The 22,291-nt window shown below is 33.3% G+C and overlaps 2 protein-coding genes across 9 annotated transcripts in view; both read left to right on the top strand.

The window, feature by feature from the left end:
- Nucleotides 1–6,278, top strand: part of Ptp99A (Protein tyrosine phosphatase 99A) — a 98,181-nt gene extending 91,903 nt beyond the window's left edge. For 2 of the 5 annotated variants that reach the window (XM_081993569.1, XM_081993572.1), the window contains 8 exons: nt 520–839; nt 1,392–1,603; nt 1,665–1,808; nt 1,865–2,034; nt 2,091–2,388; nt 2,508–3,073; nt 3,195–3,634; nt 4,207–6,278. In XM_081993569.1, coding sequence (XP_081849695.1) covers nt 520–839; nt 1,392–1,603; nt 1,665–1,808; nt 1,865–2,034; nt 2,091–2,388; nt 2,508–3,073; nt 3,195–3,634; nt 4,207–4,244 — 2,188 coding nt within the window. In that variant the 3' untranslated portion in view covers nt 4,245–6,278. The remainder of the gene's footprint in view (nt 1–519; nt 840–1,391; nt 1,604–1,664; nt 1,809–1,864; nt 2,035–2,090; nt 2,389–2,507; nt 3,074–3,194; nt 3,635–4,206) is intronic. The other 3 variants (XR_014180831.1, XM_081993571.1, XM_081993570.1) reach the window with 3 other exon arrangements.
- Nucleotides 6,279–7,538: 1,260 nt separating this feature from the next.
- The window catches only part of LOC145738652 (atrial natriuretic peptide-converting enzyme-like), a 35,335-nt gene continuing 20,582 nt past the window's right edge, over nt 7,539–22,291 (top strand). For 3 of the 4 annotated variants that reach the window (XR_014180832.1, XM_081993578.1, XM_081993575.1), the window contains exon 1: nt 20,600–20,725. The gene's annotated coding sequence lies outside the window, so the exon portion shown is untranslated. Of the gene's footprint in view, nt 7,854–20,599; nt 20,726–22,291 lie in introns of those variants that run through there. The other variant, XM_081993577.1, reaches the window with a different exon arrangement.

The raw sequence follows: 22,291 nt of genomic DNA, 5'->3' as shown, positions 1-22,291 counted from the left end.
AAGGAAAACACCCTGTTTAAATTTACGGGTAGGTACTATTTATTAAATTACAGAACAAGCTATGTTTTATTTTATTTCTAGATTTTTATTTTGTTGCTTTTTTTTTGTTAGGATAGGTTCATGGAAATTCCACTTAAAAAACCACACCAAAAAGTAATAAACACAGTCTCATTATTTCTGATACATCATGCATCACATTTTTGTCAGTTTTATGCCTCTATAGTGAAGCCCGTTGCTGTTAGTCGCAAAGGTCTTTGCTGTAGTCTTTTCGTTTTCATTGAGTGGAAAAATGCCTAAGGTTTGTTGTAAGATGGTCAAGTATTTTTCAGGCATTTTTCTAATCAAAATATGTGTCTTCTAGTCAACACCTAATCAAGTTTGAAATGCCTAACAAGCTTGAGATAAAGACCGTCACAAAAAGAATTGGCATTCCAAATTTGATTAACCAATTTTATCACCATAATACACATTTCAAATTTTACTGACTGATCAGCAGTACTTTAATAATTATTTTTGCAGGCATTACCTACAACCACCCTACTATTACCTGGATAGTACGCAATGTGCACCCGCCCCGTTGGATTGGAACACTCGCCAACGAAATGACGCCGAATTGGACAATCCTGCAAATGACGATGGACGCAGGCGCGATTACAGCGGTCCTATTCAAGTTGGACGATTTCAGGAACACGTAATTCGACTTCATGCCGATGGCGACATTGGTTTCAGTAAAGAATATGATTCGATTCAGAACGACCCCACAAATGAGGGTAATAGTTCTGAGAATTCCCAACATCCTGATAATAAGCCTAAGAATCGATATTTGAATATTATTGCGTGTAAGTTGGTTTTCGTTTTTGTTTTGTTTGGGTTTAGTTGAGTTCTTTAGTGAGGATCCACCGTCGGCATTTTAAGGCTTGTTTCCCATGTTTATTTTATTTTTGTCATATAATATTAGTGCTAATTAAGGTCAACTACTCATGAAAATTTAATATTATTTTTATTTTTTTACTGTCATGTTATTCTGGGCCTTTTTAAATGAGGAAATTAAGTAGCAACTTTTATAAGCAAGATGCAAAGCTAGTGCATTTGTATCCTGCTCTCTCAAATGAGTCAAATGTCACTGAAATAGTTGGTAATACACTAATGCTGCACTAAACTAGGCAATAAAAAAGACCATTAGCTGTTAAAGCAGAGCTAGAGTTTAAAAAGGCTTACATAATAAATTGATAGTTGTATGTTTTTTTCATTGAGTTTTCATATTTTTTATTTAATTTCTCATTTTCACTTGTCACTCTGTAACTCGAAATAGATATCCAGCCGGTTGTAATTAAAGTTCAACTGAAAATGTTTTAAAAAAAATAACCTAAGTTGAAAATTTCTTAACATAGACGATCATTCTCGAGTGCAATTACTTCCGATGCCAAGTTACAAAGTGTCCACGTACATAAATGCAAACTACATAGATGGATTTCAAGTGAGCAGACGTTTTATAGGGACACAAGGTCCTCTACCGTCGACTTTTGACTGCTTCTGGAGAATGATTTGGGAACAAAGAGTTACCATAATTGTGATGATTACGAATTTAGTTGAGCGAGGCAGGGTATTGGAATTACTATGATCAAATTGTAGAGTAATTGCCTATAATGTAAAATTTTGAACAGAGAAAGTGCGACATGTATTGGCCTAAAGAAGGATCTGAACTGTATGGTTTCATTGAGGTGAGGTTGGTGAAAGAGGACGTCATGGCTACATACACAGTCAGAACCTTGGTCATTAAGCATACCAGGGTAAGCATCCCTGGAAATGTAACTATACAGCACCGTTTTGCGTAGTGGGACGTTTTTGACACAATTGGTTTTAGGTGAAGAGAGCTAAAGATGCTGCCATGACAGAAAAAACTGTTTATCAGTACCATTATACTAATTGGCCTGATCACGGAACCCCAGACCACCCATTACCAGTATTGAGTTTCGTAAAAACATCGTCAGCAGCCAATCCACCTGATAGTGGGCCTATTGTCGTGCATTGCAGGTAGTTACGTTTGCAGTTAGAAGTGTTAACTTGAAACTAGAAAGAGTACATTCTAGCGCGGGGGTTGGTAGGACCGGTACCTACATAGTGGTAGATGCCATGCTCAAACAAATTAATGCTAGAGGAGAAGTCAACGTGTACGGCTTCCTTAAGCATATAAGATCGCAAAGAAACTTCTTAGTACAAACTGAGGAGCAATATATTTTTGTGCATGACGCTCTTTTGGAGGCCATTGATTCTGGAGATACCGATATTCCTAAAGAACAATTTTCGCGGTATGTAGAGGTTCTTCAAAATCCTGAAGCTCGAACTCCAGAAGAGGCTTCCTGGAAAACCTTGGACCATTTATTCCAAGTAAGTTTCTACTGTAAGAACTATGTTTTTTCAGTACTCTAAAACTGTCACAATAAGCAAATTTAAACAGCTTAGTAATATGTGCCCAAAAAATGTACATAATACTATTTGGTCAACAGCAAGTCATCAAGTTCAAACCCCGCGACTTCAACTTAGTCTCAGCCAACAAGCCAGTCAACCAAAAGAAAAATCGATGCGCTGTGTTAGTTCCCATTGAAAGTGCTAGAGTACATCTAACTCCCCGACCTGGAGAAGACGGCTCCGACTACATTAACGCCAGTTGGCTTCCCGGTTTTAATAGTCTACGGGAATTCATAATCACCCAACATCCACTAAACAAAGAAGACTTTTGGAAAATGTGTTACGACCACAGTTGTCAATTAATAGTCATGCTCAGTGTGGTTGATGGAGAGGAATTTGAAGTGTTCTGGCCTGAAGGTGATGAAGTGATCAAAACGGATGTATACACTTGTAGCCAGGCCAGCGTTATCAAAACTACCCCTTACGTAATCAGGGAGTTTGTACTGAAATCGGTGCAGGATGATTTTGAAATTAGAACAAAGTTTGTGCAGAGTTTGAATTGGCCTCACCATGGCGTCCCTAGTATTAAAAATATGTATGACTTACCTAATTACGTTATTGGAATGCAGAAGGAAGATATGGGACCAGTTTGTGTTGTGGACAGGTGAGTTTCTTTTGTTTTTTCTTTGGTGGAACAAGTAGGTAGTATGATTTTAGTTAGATGAAACTTCAAAAATCTAAATTAAATTAATGTTACAGTTTGGTAATTGAAAGTAATATTTTAGATTTGGAGGAACTGAAGCAGCCACATTCTGTACTCTAGTTACCGTTAAGAAACACATAAACTATGAAGGAAAAGCCGATATTTATATGTACTCTAAGCTTTACCACAACAAACGTCCCGGCATATGGTTATCCGTGGATGATTACATGAAATTACACCTTTGCGTTCAAGCTATCTGCTCTGACAATGGAAAAGCTTTCGAAGACATCCCGCCTGATATGTACACCCTTGCAAATGGCCTAGCAAAAAATAGAGCGTCATCATCGAATTGTTCTGGGAAGCTTTCCAATTGCTCTGACCCACAACCAGGCTTTTCCAGATCTCCCGATGGATTTCCAGCTAGCGTGGTAGTAACGATAGAAAGCGACGGCGAGAGACCTTCTACTTCTAAGGAAAATCATGAATGTAAAACTAATGATTTGGAGAGAGTGCCTCCTGAAGGTATGGAATCTGAAGGAGCTGTTATTTGAAAATCGCTTCCAAAACAGCGTAAAAAGTAGCAAACTGTTTGTGATGTTTTTACTATGGCTAATGAGGAGTAATTTTATGTGTTTGCAGTGTTAATTAACGTTTATTGTTGTCGAATTGATGTGTGTTTTTTTCGGCAGGAACTTTAGTGAATTGTCATTCAATGAAGTTTCCTGATGCTACTAGCTACTAATCTGAGTTAACATCGAAACTTTTAATTCTTTACTAGATATTCTGTTCTTTTGCAAAGTTCCTGTTGTATTAATTTAAACATTTTACCGGTAGTAAGCCATTGAACGAAATTTAGTCGTGTAAGTGTTTAACAAACAAAAATAACAAATACTTTACCAAGAAAAGTTTTATGACTGTTTCGTCGTAAAATAATTGACCTAGAAACAGTTCTAAAACTAATTCCATATCTGTTAACTCAACTTCTTTACAGCTTCATGTGTGTCATGCACCTATGTGTCTGTCCTGGGGACTTCTTTGTTTTGTTCTTTGTCCAATCCAATTAACGTGTTGAGAAATTGATTTTTATTTTTCAGTGAGACCGCTGTTAGGAGGCCTGGATACCATGCCTTAAGTGGGGCAGGGTTGTATTACCTATGCAGCAATTTAAAAGACACTAGGTTAGACTTCATAAAGACCGGACTAAGTGGTCCTATTGATGTTCTTTAAAAATAGACCGTATATTATATAAAGCGGTTCTTCTAGTAGATCCACATTTTTAATTGGTGCTGTTATAATAATTTTTCCTTCTGTGTCTTTTAAATATGCTTTCCAGCATTTATCACTTCTGTGTCTTCAAGTCTTTGAATTACTTCACAATTCCGTAAGTGTGCATTTATATTTTTTACAATTTAAAACTGTGTCAAATTTTTTTATATATGTACCACCCTGTTGTATCAACAGGATTTTCTGAACAAGCTTTAGAAGTATTATGTATATAGTAAGATATATTGTTCTTATTAGTGTTAATTGTTAGAGGAATAGCAAGGAATCACTCATGTGCAGCCGAATACTAGTCAAGTAAACATAACTATTTCGCAGCTAGCCAAGACATCACATCTATAGTAAGAGAGGTCAAATTTGCCTCTTGTAGTAGAGGTACTATTATACATCTTGACGTTTCTAAAGACGCTGTTCTACTAGACAGGGTGTTCTTTTAAATATTTATCGAAACACAGGGTTAATAGTAATTATTGAATGTTAGTTTATGATCGTTCGCACATTACAGTATAGAGCTTAACACTGATTCAGTCAACAATTATATATTTAAAGCCGTAGAATGACATGTGTAACTTCTTTAGACTGATAAAGTTTTTCTTCCTAAATAGATATTTGTGGTTATTATATAGCTGTTTATCTGTACCTACATAAAATGTACTGTGTACCGTATCTCATTATTACTATTTTCTAAAATGCATGAGAACTAGTCTAGACACCTAAATTTAGAAATTATTCACTTGCATATGACGTTTCAATTAGTTGTTTTTGTCAAACTGGAAATAATAATAATAGATACGGTAGTTTGAAAACGGTTGACATTTAGTCATTTAACGATATATCTTCTGGACTGTTGTTAGATTAATATTAATGTTTTAAAGGATAAATACATAGATTAAATGTTAGAATATTAGAAGAGTTGTTCTAAGAAGCTCTAATCAGGATTGGTCGATTTTAAAGAGTTGGAAGCATCGATCTTTCAATCACTAGAATGGTATTGAACAGTAGAAAGTTTCTGTTTCTAGTGCCAAGAATAGTAGGCCTAAAGTAATCAGACCCACAGCAATCACATTTTCCCGGTGTTATACGTGTTATTGTAATAACTATCACTATAAATGTAATGTTTAAAAAAAATTAGCGGGGGAGCAAATTGCCATAATCGAGTTGAAGAATGAATTAAATAGTGTTGAGAGTTGTAGAATGTGCAGTGAGCTGCAGGGCAATTTACTCTCGATACTTCCTATAAAAATAATATTTATAAATCTGTGTATACTATAGTTAAGCTCCTTCAATACGTACAAGTATTTATTTACATGGTATATTTAAGAAATTAGACAACAAGGAGATTTACATTTAACGTAGACATTTGGACCAATAATTTAGTTTCGAAAAAACGGTCTATCGCTTGCTCACAACTTTGTAAACCTCAAGAAGCAAATTTAGTTCGAGCTTTTCTATTTATGTATATTCTTTTTAAAGAAACCGTTTTAAAAAGATTTAAGCTCGGGGTGGATTTAACACAACTTTATAAAGCAACCAACATATTTATTATAATATATTAACGCGGTGCCATCATGGATTTATGAAGCTTTAATTTATTAAGGATACAGGAAATGTATACGCTTCGGCAGGCAAATTAAATCTTTTTAAGACATGGTCCGTCCAGTTTTAGATATGTATGATATGTATTTGGTATCTTCACTTGAGGCAATTGATTTTTTAATCTATCAAATTTTATAGAAACTTTATTGATCTGTGCATGTTTTTGTTACTTCCTAACTGAAGTGGTTATTTCCTTTGTAAGTGTTCTATTGCTGTATATATAGTTCTATATGTATTGTGGAATATATAAATGTATTGAAATGTAATAAAAATGATGCTACATCAATAAGCATTTTATTTGTGTATATTATAGTCCCTGTTGGGAATTGAGGGACTCGAAGTCACACAGACACACTGCTTTTTAATTTTATATTGAAATTAATAAACATGGATTAATTCGATCATCGCATGGAGTAAATCCACAGAGGTATAATTAAAAAATATAGTCTTTCTCAGTGCTAAACAATCTATAAGAGAAACTTTGCTATACAGACAAAAAAAGTTGGAAAAATAATTATTAATTAATGAGAACTTTGGTTTGCTGGTACAATCTCGAAGTTGAAATGAGTAATATTGTTTTAAGTAGAATAGGTTTACTGATAACAAACTTTGAAAGTCGTGGCACTATGTTTGAAATCACTAAAGCTGTTACTGTTTCTTAGCTGCAGTGACCAGTTTTGAATTTATTAAATAACTGGGATACGGTATATCTCAAATTGTACAAGAAATAGTGTCAATATCACAAACAGAAACAGATTTCAGACAAATTAGTTTCTAGACTTCCAATAAATGTCATTTTTCAGTAAAGCTTCTTTATTGGTCTTTCATAATACAAGTTGCCATTTGCTTATGTTTGTTTATTTAGCTGTAAAGTTTTGTTAGTTCCACAATTTTTCTGTGATATCAAATCCATTTTCCTATTCACAAGATAATTTTGTTAACAACAAAAAGAAAAACAGGAAACGGTCAACTAGCAATCTGGCAACAACGCACCCAACTCGTTAAACGTTGAGAACGAGAAGGTCAGGTTTGTATCAGAATTGCGTTCATTTAATAAGCGCGTGTGAGAAAGAGAGCGCTACAGGTCGCACCTAATCGCTAAGCAATACCAATGTATTTTCAAAACGTCAAACCACGCCGACTATAGGTTCACATTGCTGAACACTGCTCGTGGAAGATGTGGCAACATAGGGCACAGTCTTAACTCTCAACCAACTGACAGTCGGCAGCTAAACCTCACACCTCACTCTTTGATTCATAAATACGATTTATTTTTGTTTGGCAATTCCAAGATCAGTCTTCCTACCCGACTTGGCGGCCATATTTTGACTCCCTTTGACTTGCGGGGTCTATATCTTAGTTTTATAGTCTATAAATAAATCTAAATCAAGTTCTCAGCCAAACCGCTAAAAGTATCCCTATTAATATATAATTTATTATAACCCTAATAAGACCCATTGATAAACGATTTTGCTTGCATTCGTTATCGTTTACTAAAATAGGCTGGTCGACGGAAAACATATAAAAAGAGCGATGTTGCTTTAATGCTTGCAGTGTTATTTACGTTAGCTGATGACCATCGACTTTAAACCAAGTTTTTTAGTAGGTACGCATAAAATATAAACAAAAAATAACTTATTTTTTACACATTTGGCAACGTAACGGTTTACAATTTTACAACATTTTACGTAAAGCTTCCTCCTTCAGTTTAAATGGAACTGGCTAATGTTGTGGTGGATTTTTCAAATTAAATTGTGATCCTGTTAGTTTTTTTTTTTAAATAGAATAATCACGTGTAAAGTGTATAGTTTTCGAACTGTGTGTGTTTCATTATGAAAAAGTTGTGCTGAAAAATATATCGCTGGTAAGTTTAGTTATTTTCTGTTACTTTATGAGAGCAAGTAATGCCGACGTGAATCTTATTAGAGAAAACAATGAAAATAAGTTTATGTGGCAACACTGTATGTTAAATGTCAACTAGTAGTAGTCAAAAAACAAGTTATAAGAAATTATGTAGCCGGTCTTTTCACTCTTTGCATTTTGCACTTTTACCAAATATAATTAAACAGTTAAAGTTCCCAAAGTGTTTTATTAAGTCTACAAGAGCTACTCTGCAAAAAATCTCTTAAGCATAGACTAAAGGCCGAGTTTACCCAACTTCTTAATAGCTAATTCTTTATTGTTAATACTTATTTCGTATTTCTTAATCGTTAATTCTTTATTAAAAAATCGTTTATGCAGATTCTTTAATTCTTAAAAATTATGACTAGTACAGAACGACATTTGATTTGGGGTCCGGTCTATTAATCGGAAACGAAAAACTGAAGGGCTATATGCTACTTTGGTTAGGGATATGCTCAAATTGGAGTGGGACCAAGACCTTTAGGTTTTTGTTTTGACGTTAAAATAATTAAAAATTGTCACGTGGCCATTTGCACTGTAAAGATGGTCACGTGTCTTTAAAAATATCAGTTTAAACTGAAAAATGATTACGTGATCCTTCAAATGACATTTAAAACTGTCAGATGACATTATAAATTCTATTTTAAATCTTATAAGAGTCACGTGACCTTCAGGATTTGTTTTGACGTTAAAAAACTCACGCGATTTAAAAAAAATAGTCTAAACATAAAAACTGTCACGTGACGTTAAAAATGACATTTTAATCTTACAAATAGATTCGTGATTTAGTTTATCAGTTTAAAACTAAAAAACAGAATCTTTATTATCGATACCTAAAACCAGAAATTCTTATCTTTTTTAGTTTTCAAAATACGAGTAATTTAACTCAAATTTATTTGAAAAAAATCAAGCTTTCTTACGCAGTTAGATGGGATAGCAAAAGAAAGTGGATTATAGGAAATACTGCAAAAGTTGGCAACTATGTCTGTAATGACGAGCTGTATTAGCGCCATCTCTTGGAGTTTACCTACAACTGAAGCGGCTGAAATATTCTGGTTTTTCAGTTTGCCAAAAATATTTCTTTGTGCTACAGGGTGACGATTTATAAATTGTTCGGCCTTAACCAGTGTACAAAAAATGCAAATTTGCCCGTTTTCAGTTATGTCAACTACTTTGCAAGAAACTTTGAAATGTTTCCTTCGCCATAACTAAAATGCTCTATACAGCTCCATGTAAACTGAAATCGATTCAGCTTAAATCTATATAAATCTCCATCTTTGGAGCACCTCTTGCATGATAAAGCAGATTTTATTAACAATGTAATATTGATTTTAAGTAAGTTATCGCATCTCTTACCACTTTAGTGGGTGTAAAATAAATCGATTCTACAGTGTTGTTTGAGCTAATACAACCAAATTCTTTTAGATGGTGCAGGCAGTCATTATATAAATAAAAGATATATGATTTCAACTAATTAATTATGTGAGGTGGTTTAGAGAGGATTTAACCCTAATTATTAAGGTATTTTGGCAAAACAGCTATGTTATATGGTTTCTCGAGTTTTATTGTATTTTAGTACCACCCTAAAAATTATTATTCCTTGATTTGCTACATAATTGGTTTTAAATTCCCTCTAGCAAAATCCATTTGTAAAAGCACTAGACCTATGAAAACAATGAGGGGATAATTAAATGGATAAGGGTTAATACATATTTAAAGGGGTGTTACTCACTGTGGATGGTTGGAAATGTATTAGAAAATCAACTTAATCTCTTCTATTACAATAATGCTATTCAAATTAACGTCTTTGTGTTAAATTTGCCTGTAAAAGCACGACGGCAAATGTCGTTCGTGTACTAAAAGCTTAGCACTAAAACCGATTAAAAGCTGTTTTTACCGAGATAATGGGACACCCCATAAACTGTTGAGCGGGCAACAGATCATTTCTGCACGTGCAAGAGAATATTAACACTTTTACTGCTCGAATAAAGGGAAATGTCAAACGTCTCACGAAATAATAACATAATTAAATATTGATTTGTAGACGAAATAGTTTAAATCAACTGGAAGGAAATTCTAGTTCAGAGAACAGTTCATCGAACCTAAACCTGAACTTATTATATACCGTTTGCTATTCCAATCGGGGTTTCTTCCGGTTAAATTTAATTGCATTTCGAGAAAACCCCTGGGATGTCTCAGGGATGCATGTGCGAGCATTGAGTCTTTCGTTCTTGAAATACCGAGCTTAACATTCATTTAACTAAATATTTACCTCTGCATTCTGGGAACTACGTAAATCTGTCATCGTATTAAAAGGATTTAGTTTTAGTCGTGACATTTTCAAAGGTAATTTACTGGTCTTCAGGTCAATCATCAATAATATTTAAATTCCTTTAAATATGACCATTTTACACTGTGCGAAATGTCTTTTCCATTATAGTCTCAGTCTATTACACATCTTGTAAAGTACCCAGTATTAATTAATCATCTTCACGAAATTTCAGTCATATTTTCCAATAATGGTGAAAGATTAAATCAAGGAGCATTAAATCATACTGTAATTATAGATGTGTAGGAATAACTAATGTTTAATTTAAACAGTTTGTAAAGTAAACTTTAACCAACCACGAAAAGTAAACACGCAAACATATACAAAACCAACGATGATAGGGAAATGTGTTTTAAAGCTGCGAATTTACCCGTCGCAAATGTTATTATTGTGAAACCAATTGGCAAACATACTGTAAAGTAAATAAAACGCCGAATCTTGTAGATATTTTTGAAAAACGAAAAATATATATTAAATATAGAAGTTATTTAGGATGAAGTGGAAAAATGGCTAATTTTTTATTTTTTATTAATCCAATTTCAAGCTCTATAGAAGCCAAACAATATCACCAATCAATCAAAGTTATTATACCGTTGGATAGCATTTCTCATTAGCTATCCATAGCTGTAAACATGAAGAGCTAGATAGGCGAGTTTTGCCTCATTTCGTAGTATTTTTTATTCTGTTTTTAATGTCCGTTTAGTGAACTCGATAAGAGTTCAAACAAAAAAGCTACAATCTTTGCACAGCGAAGGACATATTGATACCAAAAGACTTTAAATTAGTTGAAATTGAAATGAAAGCACTTTAAACCTTAAAAAAATTGGCAAAATGCCATTTTCTGTCGAAATTGTCAATTTTTTATTTTGCTCGAGAAAGGTTCCTATGAAATTTATTTAAATATATCGTTAGATAAAACTTTTCATTATCTAACCATAGCTGTAAAATGAACGATTTATTCTTTTATGTTTTATGTATGTCCTATCAATTTTGTTTGAAAAATGTTTTTTTTTGGGTTTTATTAGAAATTGAGCCTTGAACTTTGGGCAGTAATAAAAACGTGTTTGATAAAGGAATTGTAGGTGAATACGGGCGACAGGGAATTTAAATAATATAATTTGAAGTTTTATAAATCCTTCATACAAAATTATAATGCCAAACACGTACGACTGAGATTTTTTCTATTCTAAGGGCTTTAGCAGGCTTCCTGTGAGAGCTTTTTACAGTGGAAGCTTTTAAGTATTTTGCGCAGCAGTAAATGATAAGGATAAAACTGAGCTTTTTAAATATGCTGTTTGAGATTTAGAGCTCAATAATTCAAGTTGGTCAAAGTGAACTGAAAACACATTAAGGAGTTTAGATAGCTAATATAATCTTTCCTCTCGGAATTATAAAGCAGGAATTATCGCTGCTGTATTCACAAACTTTAGGCTTTAAACGAATTTGAACGTTATGATTATGAAATGTATTTTTCGTCCATAAATGACAAAACAAAATCCGGTAACGTGCACCATACAAAATGAAAAATTAAGGGGCTAAGGAAACATGAAATATTCGTAAAGCAAAGCTGGTAAAATATTCTCTTATCACAAAAAAAACGGTTCTACCAGACAAGATAGATCGTTTTAAGCAAAACGTAGGATACAACTATTAATCTGCTTGCCCTGAGAAATGCCATCGCGTTACGTCACTTTGTCCTTAAAATTAGTAATTTTATTTACCTACGTCTTATGTAAGTATTTTGCACGTCCTGGTTAATATTATATATAGTGGAAGCTCCCATCAAGCTCATATGTTCACTATAAAGCATTTAAAGCTTGTTGCGTTTTGTTTAAACGAAGGACGCCCTTCAGCAATAATGGAGAGTTAATGCCCGGGCATTTAAATAAACCCGGGGGCTTTCAACGATCCTAAGAGAAGCTATTTCCCTTTGTCACTCCTTTAATCCATGTTAAATACAAATCAGTGTCAGCAAAATAAACACTTATTAGTCCCGGAAAAAAGACGGTCCCGCTAATCACCAATTATATTAACGTTTTAACATGTCAACCTTAATCAATCCGATTGAGCTATCTCAACAAAAAACTATAGAGGGTTTGCGCTATGAGTCCTTTTTGCTCATTTGTTTAATCAATTCAGTATATAACATAATTGACGACAATTAGCTCCTTTTAATTCCACAATGTTGCTTATTTAAATGTACAATCGCTTGGAATCGGTTTTAATTTCCCGACTAGCTCGATTTATCTTTTTTCGTTTTTTCCACATTGAAAAGAAATACTCCGCGGCAATTTAATTTTTCTTCTTAAATTCTAACTCATTAAAACTCAGTAAGCTGTATTAAAATTATTTACACAAAGTCATTGACCGTTACTAACTCAATTTGATTTATCTATAGAATGCGAAAAATATTTATTCTCAAATCAGAATATGAAAGTGACATTAAAATTTTAATTTTATTATTAACTCCAACAATGATGGTGAGAAATTTAATTGATTAATTCAAGCATAAATTTATGATGAGGAAATTAATTTTCGGCGATAATTATATAATGCCATTTAAATTGGTGTTCGATCAGTTTAATTTTGACACTTTCAAATGTCGATATCAGTTAGGACTCTGGGTGTCAAAAAGTTTTAGTTATCTATAATGGATTGCCTCAGTAACAGTTAGTTGATGATGGTCACGTTATTTAGAATATCATTTTCTATTATTATATATTGATTAAAATGTTGTGTGTACAGAGTAATTCACTGGGGACTGACCAAACCCTCTTTTTGGACTTTCCTGTACGTAATTAAAAATACCTTAAATTAAATCAACACAAAATGATAATTTTTTCTTAGTGATGGAGATTCAATCAATATGTCAAAATTTTGCTATTGATTAGAGTTCAAATAAGGGCGCTAGGGTCTTTAAAAAATTGGAAAAACGCGATTTAGACAAAAGAATATATAAATATTTGACTTAATAAAGAGTACTGTATCATCGGAATTATCGTAATAAATCACATTGCTTTAGTTAACCTAAACTACTTTGAACCGCTGACTGTTATCGAAAAACAAACTAAAATTAAGCGATATAACTAAAAATAAACCACTTCGTAACTTTTTAAACTACTTAGCCGGAAGGCATCTAAGAATTTACCCACCATAAAGGGATGAGAGTCAGTCTATCCAAGTTCTTGACTGAATTATTAAAGCACTTTGAGACTTGTTTGGTAATTTAAAATTTTAAACGTTTTCTATTTGATTTGAAGCAATTTTCATGATTAAGAGGTAAAAACGTGCGAACAAAATGAACTTTCTTGTTGTAGTCAAGTTGAAGCCAAGATTTAACTTTTTATAGAAAACTGTGTAGACTCACACCATTCTATAAAACTTCTTATTATCAAGCTCTAATGTAATGGAAATAAAGTGACAAGGATACAGGAAAGTTGTTTTCGTCGTGTCGGTTTAGATGCGACTTAAGCTCTTTTCAGACTTGTTGCCGCCACCCCAATCAAGAGATTTAAAAAAAGACCTAGTATACAATCGAGTGGGTTGATGTATATTAAAAATTGTATGTAAACATGTTTCCATCTTCCTTTGTCTGGTTAACATGTTTTGTTGTGGCAAAAAGTTGTCCAATGAGAAATGCGTCTATAATCAAGATCGTTCGACGTTGGACTGAGAATCGATTTAATTCCCGTAAACGTATTTTTCCAATTTCCAAATCAAGTTGAAGAAGAGAGAGTCGCTTTTCACAATTTAACACATGTCGATTCGATAGTTAATGACTGCCACGACCAGAATGGCCGAGTAAAATATTTGACGATAAGGAGAGAGAGGCGTAGAAAACCGCAAAAGGTCCTACTTTACCTGCGGCATTCCACAAAGCTACTCGTATATACTTGACGAGACAAACAAAGCTGAACTCATAAGCTTCTCTAATTTTCCAGTTATGATCGACTTGACAACTAAGAGAACAACTAATATTCCGAAGTCTGGAACTTCAACATGAATCTTAGAAACGTTTCATTAGAAACACGTCAAATTCCTTTCGTAAATCTGCCAATAGAACTTATCCGGTTCTAATAACCGGTAGATTAAAAGACACCGATCGATGTTCGAAGGTTTTTATTAGCCTTTTAGCGCCGTTTAATTTGTTGAGGTATTAAAACTTTCCCCAACCTTTTTTTTATTACCTCAAAAAAACGGAAACTCAAGACAAATGGGCCTTTGTAGAAAATTGAACTTGAACAGTTTATCGGAAATTCGATGCGATCAAATCAGTAGAGAAAAAAACCGCGCTCAACCCAAAACTGGCGTTTTATTACGATGTAAGTAAAGTCCACAGGTTACGAGCTTCTAACCCAATGCAGAACCAAACTATACACGGGTTGTTCTTTTTCCTGTTAGAGTACATAGAAATGATAGTTTATATCCCTCCGAAACTCCGGCTGAATTAAATGGACTGGCCACGTGTCAGTGTGAAACCTGTTTTCATTTCTAGGTCTACGTGCTTTCCCAACATTTAAGTACTGATATAATATTTATTGTAATTGAAATATTTGCTTACTGAAATCTATAAGAGTTACAATTATTCAAAAATTAAAAAAAATCTATTTTTGCAAAAAGTGCAATTTTTTATTTTACTTCAGGAGGGTTCCAATGCTTAGCACACAGGCATATTTATACCTTAAATTAGGTAAAATAAGTACAAAAAAAGCACTTTCAAAAAAATTTAAAGAATGGGGGTTCTTTTTTTGTTACTTTTTGAAATATAATATCTCGGTAACATGAATGTGAAAAATATTGAGAGTGTATAGTGAATAATGATTATTATTATTTTTTTCGAAAAATATTTACAATGAGTATCGATTATTGAAGCATAAGAAAATTTTCAAATTTCTCGAGACAATTTTTGTTTTGATTTGCTGACAGTTGGGAGAACGACGTTTATAATGCGCTATTCAGTTACAGAGAAAAATTAATTAAGCTTTTGTTTAATGTTACTATTAAATTTGTGAAATTTGAGCTCTTAAAATTTGTAGAAGAAAGGAAAATCTTAATATAAAGTATTTTAAATATTTTGTGATTGTTATTATCGTGGAAACGTGAAGAGCTGGACAGACGAGCTTTGACTCATTTTGTAGTATTTTTCATTCTTCAGAAATTGAAAAAATGCGAATTTTGAATTTTAATATCTCCGAAACCTAAAGAGCTATTAGAGTATTACATAATAATATATTAATACGTATGGTAGAAATACAACCTTATATGCATTGATTAATCAATCTACTCGAACAAGGATAAAGTTAGGGTTGCTCGTATACTGGAATAAAAATTCTAATAATGATTTTAAAATAATTATTAGCTAAATTTTACACAAAATGTAAGCTTACACGTAAACATCCTTTTCTAAATAGGCTTCCAACTTAACTTCTTCGATGGTTCGCAATTTTGGCAACATTGCGATGACGAGGGTCTGTGTGCCCGGACGAACCAGCTGGGATCCAACGCCCGGAGCGTCCTCAACACGCTCGATGCAGCAGTCCTGCTGGATTTGATTCCTGGTTTGGTCCTTACTACCTGTTTGAGACGAAATCCGATGCTCCTCAGACACTAGACTACGAGGGGTGACTCAAAAGAACGGTTCCTGGTTGCCAAGTTTCCTATTTCTTTCATTAACTGACCGGATATAATATTTGCTGCCTGATGTTTCAAAAAATGACATTTTCAGTTTTTTTGCCGTCTGTACGGTGAAGTTCTTAAAAGTTAATTCCAAAAATCTGTCTTGAGCTGTCAAGCATTTCTTACCGTTCGCATAATTTAAAAGAATATGATACACATTTCAACGACTAACTGGTTATTCCAAGCTTAAAATTGTCATGTATAGTTGTTATGTACAATAATGCCGCTAATAATATTTATTTGATCAGATACAAATTTCCAAGAATATCCAGATTACATGCTCTTGTATAACTTCGTAATCCCTTCATTGTTCCAATTAAGCTACGTATATATTTCTAAGGGTGGATTAAAAAGAACTATTTTTAGCTATATGGAAATATTCGATACTACTTTTGTGGGTTCTAAAATCCTTTGCTAAATCCTGTCTGTAATTCCTAATTTAATTTTTTATAAAATGCTGTTGAGTAGCTTTTACTACTACTTTGTAGTTGCATCTAGTGAAATACTATTGGCAATAATCAGGAAAGCCTTTAAGTTGCAAAAGATGGTAGAAAGTTCAATGGCCCTCGGTGTTTAAAATAAGCCTATTAAGAGCGATTCTAAAGGTAAAGAGGGTATTAAGTGCGTCTATAATTTTTAAGGTTCTTATCGGAAATATTCGAAATAGACTTTTCAAAGAGAGACTTTTCAAAAAAGTACGTTAATTGCTAGTTCAACTAAAGTTAACATAATGGAAAACCAAATAATAGAATTGACATTATGTTTAGGTTAAAATATAAAAAAATAAGATCACAGTTGAGCGGCATCTTATCGATTTTGTCATTAGGGTAAACGGTATTTATAGGTCGTATATTAAACTTACAGATAACATGATGTATGATTTTCTGTGCGTTAAATATGCCAAGGGTATTACATTTTTTAACCCTTTAAAAGCGCCTATCACGCGTTTTTGTTCGAATAAATATATATACTCTAATAATTTTGACGTCGCGCATTAATAATCCACAGATTTTTAAAAAATAATTTTTTAAAAGCGTTTTACTAAATTGTATTAATTTCTCCAGGAATGGTAGGGTGAAAAACATTAAATTATTCAGTTTTTTTATAAATTATGTATTGCTTTATAAGCTCGAATCGCTGTTTTCACCCTCTCTGATTTTTAAGATTTTTTTTCTGTTTACAATCTTTTCAACTTACTACTTAATCTTATTTAGTAAATAAGCTGTAAAAAATATAAAACACTACCGAACCTTAGGAGAATGATAAGGTAAATATGGCTTTTGAAGTTTACCCCACAGAAAGTTAATTAATAAAACACTTCAAACCAACTAAAATTGGTAAATGAAGCAAGAAAGCTGGAGTGCGAAAATCCCGATAATAACAACCCTGCCTTTTGAACCAGTTCGAGCGCGTCGAAATGTAAATAGCATCGGTAAGTTGTATTTTTTTGCATAACTATTAATAATGGTTTTTAAAAATGATGAAATTGTTTGCTTTTGCATTGTCGGGAAATAAATAAAAAAAGTGGCTAACATTTTTTTGTGAGTACTTCCAGGAGCTAAAAGTATTTACAAACCAAAAATAACAATTTTAACCAGTAAGTAAGTAATCAGTTTTGACAGCTGCCACTTTGTTGATGATAACGTGATTAGCGTTTCTAAATTAAGCTACTCTGCTTAAGTCCATTTTGGTTAAACGAACTAACCTACGGTTTGACAGCTGTCGAACAACGGGTACAATTATGTAGAAGAGCCTTATTTATAAGGGAGATTGGATGTCTCACGGTCTGGGCAAGTAGAAAATCTTATTCAAACAGCTGATAATTTAAAAAAGGATGCCTATTGGCATAATTCGACAATTACGACAGTTTTTATTTGGACTCGAAAAACCGCAAAAAAAGTTGGGTTATACATACAGGTGTGGTAAATCCAAAACCGACCATAGGAAACCGTGTAACTGACAGAGAAACGTAGATAATTGCATGCGTGGGACAAAGACAGAAAACGAAAAAAATACCAAGTAGGCCATATTTTCAGTACGCTGTTGCCAAAATCCAATACCAATTCAATACATTTTGTCGACGGTAGGCCATATTTTCAGTACGCTGTTGCCAAAATCCAATACCAATTCAATACATTTTGTCGACGGTATTGGATTTTGGCAACAGCGTACTGAAAATATGGCCTACTTGGTATTTTTTTCGTTTTCTGTCTTTGTCCCACGTATGAAATTATCTACGTTTCTCTGTCAGTTACACGGTTTTCCTATGGTCGGTTTTGGATTTACCACACCTGTATATAGGTTCTGTCTCAAAATTCTATCGCAATGTTGCCACTTACTATTTTTGTTTTGTATTTATTATTATTTTAGTACAGCAAAATAATATGTTTTTGCAATTTATAACACTTTTAGCTCTCACATAAGGTTGGAAAACAATTTAGATCAAGCAAACGTCATTCCATTAATGGTACAATTCACAATAATGCAGGTCTCTTTCGTTTGCAATAAAAACAGTATTTTTTCGGTTTGTGATTTCGGATCCGAACGCGTCATGATCCAAAGGTCACGTGACTTCCGTGTAAGTTTGTAATCATGGTGTCATGTGATGATTAGATCTGAAATAATAATAATTAGGTGAACATTAAGTCCCTTTTACAGTGGACGTCAACATGAGAAACACGTAAACATAAACGTAACGTTAATTTTTTAAAACCCTATTTATGACAAACCCCCCGTTATGATTAGTTGGAATCCGTAAGACACAGGCAAATCGACATTTCTATGTAAATGTTTATGATAAAATGCCGCTTCTTTTAGGGACTGCAAAATAAACAAAAAAAATGTGCACTCTCAGTATAGTTCTATCCTTCTTTATTTGTATTAAACACAGAGAAATAGACTTACATTATTTAGTTGACACCCACCATTACCTACAGAACTGTCACTGTCATTGTCAAGGGTTCCTATGACTTCGGTTTGCCGTGTCGCGTATACAACTGACAATTAGTTTTTTTTCAAACTTGTTAGGATAATAAACGTTTATTATAGGCTGCATTCGTTTTCAGGCTCCATGGAGCGAGAAGAGCATTTTTGACGTCACAATGACGTAGTTTGACAATTGGTCAATCTATGGTTTTGCCAAATTACGTCATCGTGACGTCAAACACGCTCTGCTCGCTCCATGGAGCTTGAAAACGAATGTGGCCAATAACTGACCTACCTGTTCTTGTAAACAAAGGAAAAAAGCGGCAGCTATGCTTTAACCCACCGCCTACTATACTAGAAAGCCTAGAAGGTGCTTGTCAAAAATTCCAATATGGCGGAAATAGTAGTGACAGTTTGCGTTTGTTTGTATTGTGGAAATTGAGTTTTTTGAGGATTAGACGAATTTTTACGGTTTAAATCAAAACTTGAGGTTATTTGCGTAAGTTATTTTTGTTTGCTGCCGTTCATCAAGTTTTTCAAGCCACATTGTAACAGCAATTCAGGAAAAAGCCCAACCGTGTCAGTTTTATCTAACTCCACAGTGATTGAACACTTTGAAGTGGAATGATTTTACTCCAACACTATACTCAATGGTAAGTACCAGTGTTTCCTTCATTGTGAGGGCAACAAAAATAATTTTTAATGAATGTTCTTGGTAATAACATAAGAACCATTTACCAGTTTTGCTTATCTAGTTCAAGAATTTACAGATAATTACCTATTAAGAAAATAAACACATAGTGTTCAATTTAATATATTGAAAACCGATGTCAGGGTTTTAACAGATTCAATGCAAATGTAAACCTCACAGAATGATAGTCACACACCGTACAGTAAAAACTAATATGCTACTTTTATGACAAAATTTTTGTCAAAAAAGTACCGGAAAGGAACGTGTATTGATACCGAGAAATTTCTATTAAAATATGAGTCACCACGATAGATTTGGCCTTGCTGGAATATATGAAGCCTTATGCTTCGGATAGCCTTTAATATGTTCGCTTCTTTATATTTCCTCCATACCAAAAATAAACTTAAATTAGAATTCTGTATAATATTGAAATAGTTTGCTTAAAGATTTAAACGGCCTCAATGGTCAATAGAATAAATAGAGGTTAACTCCCAAGTATTTGTCTAATAAATTAGTAGTGGACAAACTAAAATAAACACCTGTAGGAAAAATTATTCGTCTTTTTTGATGCGTTTAGCTAAACATGCAACATCAACTAACCTACTAAGTGTAAAGAATGTAATGACTGATCAACCAAACCAAACAGTGAAGCACAAAAAATCTAATTGCAAGTCTTAAAGTATAGAAAGTAAACCACGTATCTACGTGCTTCTTACAAAAGCAATAAACAAGAGTTTCACTTAATTGACTGACCTCAGGAAAACTTAACAAGCTCAAACCCTTAATCCCTTAATCGATTAGAATTATTAACTTCAGTTGCTCTAACTCTATATGGGTTAATAAATAAACTAATCTAGTTATTCCAATTAACTTGAACATACGAGGGCAAATTGAGCAACTTTGGTTATTCTCACCGACCCAATATAAACGTGTGGTAAATCTCGGCGGCGAATTTAAAAGTAAACTCAAGCGCGCCAAAATATAAATAACATCGGCGAGTCATACTTCCCCAAGTTGTGATACGAGTTTCCGAAAATCCTTCTGCGCGTGAGGCCGTCAGAATGACTCGAAAACATTGGAATTTGGTTTCTGCGCAGGCCTGTCAGCAAGATCTCGCGCGCGGATTCTGACGTGCACGTACATGTGCTTTCGCCGCGGAACGAGGTGCATGTTGTTCACTTTCTTGTGCGCTAAGAAGAACTTACGAGAACTGGTAAGAGTTTTTTGAAATTTATTTTTTTATTGCATTTTATTTTATTGCTTTGCTATTTTAATTTTTTGTGTATTTTTACCTTTTATTAAATTATTTCACACTACCAGAAATATTAATTGGGTGGTTACAAATGTGTGAAATATTAATATAAGAAATTCCTAGGAGCTATAAATTTTGTAGTTCTTTGAATTTTACCAATAGTTTTCATCACGCAATAAGTTTCCACGAAGAGCATAGTTGTGCAAATTGAATCGACGAATTTCGAGTTAAACGGTTTCTATTGTGTAGATGACGCGGTCAGTTTAGAGAAAATCCGTTCGGAGAAGCATTACAAAGTGAACCAACAAAAACCAAAACAATTTCTAGGAAGTTAAACTGATTTTCCTTTCTGCGGAATGTGGATTATTGCGAACTTTAAAGGCTTTTCAATAAGCTCATTATTCAGTTCCTTTCGGAATAGGTCTGCATCTCGTTAGACAATCTAGAAAAAGATTTATAGAAGGGGAAAACCTTAGAGAACCGGCTCCTGGCTGGAAATTAGATATTTATATATTCCGCCAAGTTAACTGTCAAATTAAAGTTTTATTTTCGCATTCCACGCCTTTTGAGAAAAGATTTGCGACCCTTTCATTTACAATTGAAAAGGGGTGATAACATTTTTTCACACTCAGATGATATGATTTATTTGTAATTTATATCCCCTATATAATAGTAGAATAATTATAAAGTAAGGTTTAAGTAAATCATGTTCAAAAATTTAATTCAGATTCTCTTTCAACTTTCCATAAAACATTTTCCAAAAACTCTTTCCCAATGTCTTACAAATTACTTTTTAATATTTCCTCTAGGGATTACTACATTTTGAACAGTAACTGAAAAGTTTCCTCCAAAAGGTTTAAAATTGTAAGCAAAGTGAAACTTAAATCGTCCCCCAGGAATTAAAAAAAAACTTTTCAACATTTTCAATCCACGACTCAATTGAATGTATAATTATCCTTTTTTGAGTCTCAGATTTGGAACTCTGGAAAACTTCTCTTAAGTTTTAAAAGAAATTTAGCATTCTCTCTAGGGAACTTTGACGTTTTGAACGTTCTCAGGTCGTTCTAAAATTAGAAAATTTATGCTTTTGTTATGTGTAACTTGTAATACCATTTGTTGTCTTGAAATTTATAGAAAGAACGCTAAAAATCAGTGTAGATTTATTGTCTTATCTGGTTTGAGACAGAGCAAAGAGGCTCTTTGTTTTGTTCGGAAAGAACCGAGGTTTTGACCTTATTATTTTCAAGACTAAACAACAGGTAACAGAAGCCAGAAGATTAAAGATCTTAAAAGGTTACAAATATTTACACAAACTGTGTTTCTTGGAGAAATCCTTATAATTTTCGAATAAAAATCGTTAGTTATTCATATATAAATTTTGAGCAAATTTGGATCAAATTAATTTAATCACAGATAAACAAAACTCTACACTGAATAACATCTATTAGTCTATATATTGAAAGTCGTAAAATTAAAAAGTTTATAATATAAAATTTGCACTGGAAAGTTGGAGTTGGTTGAGTACCT

Source organism: Ips typographus, linkage group LG16, assembly GCF_016097725.1.
Source record: "Ips typographus isolate SLU linkage group LG16, UJ_Ityp_2.0, whole genome shotgun sequence".
In the NCBI taxonomy this organism is placed as follows: Eukaryota; Metazoa; Arthropoda; class Insecta; order Coleoptera; family Curculionidae; genus Ips; species Ips typographus.
The sequence above is the reverse complement of the archived record's forward strand: the minus strand, read 5'-3'. Positions and strand labels throughout refer to the sequence as shown.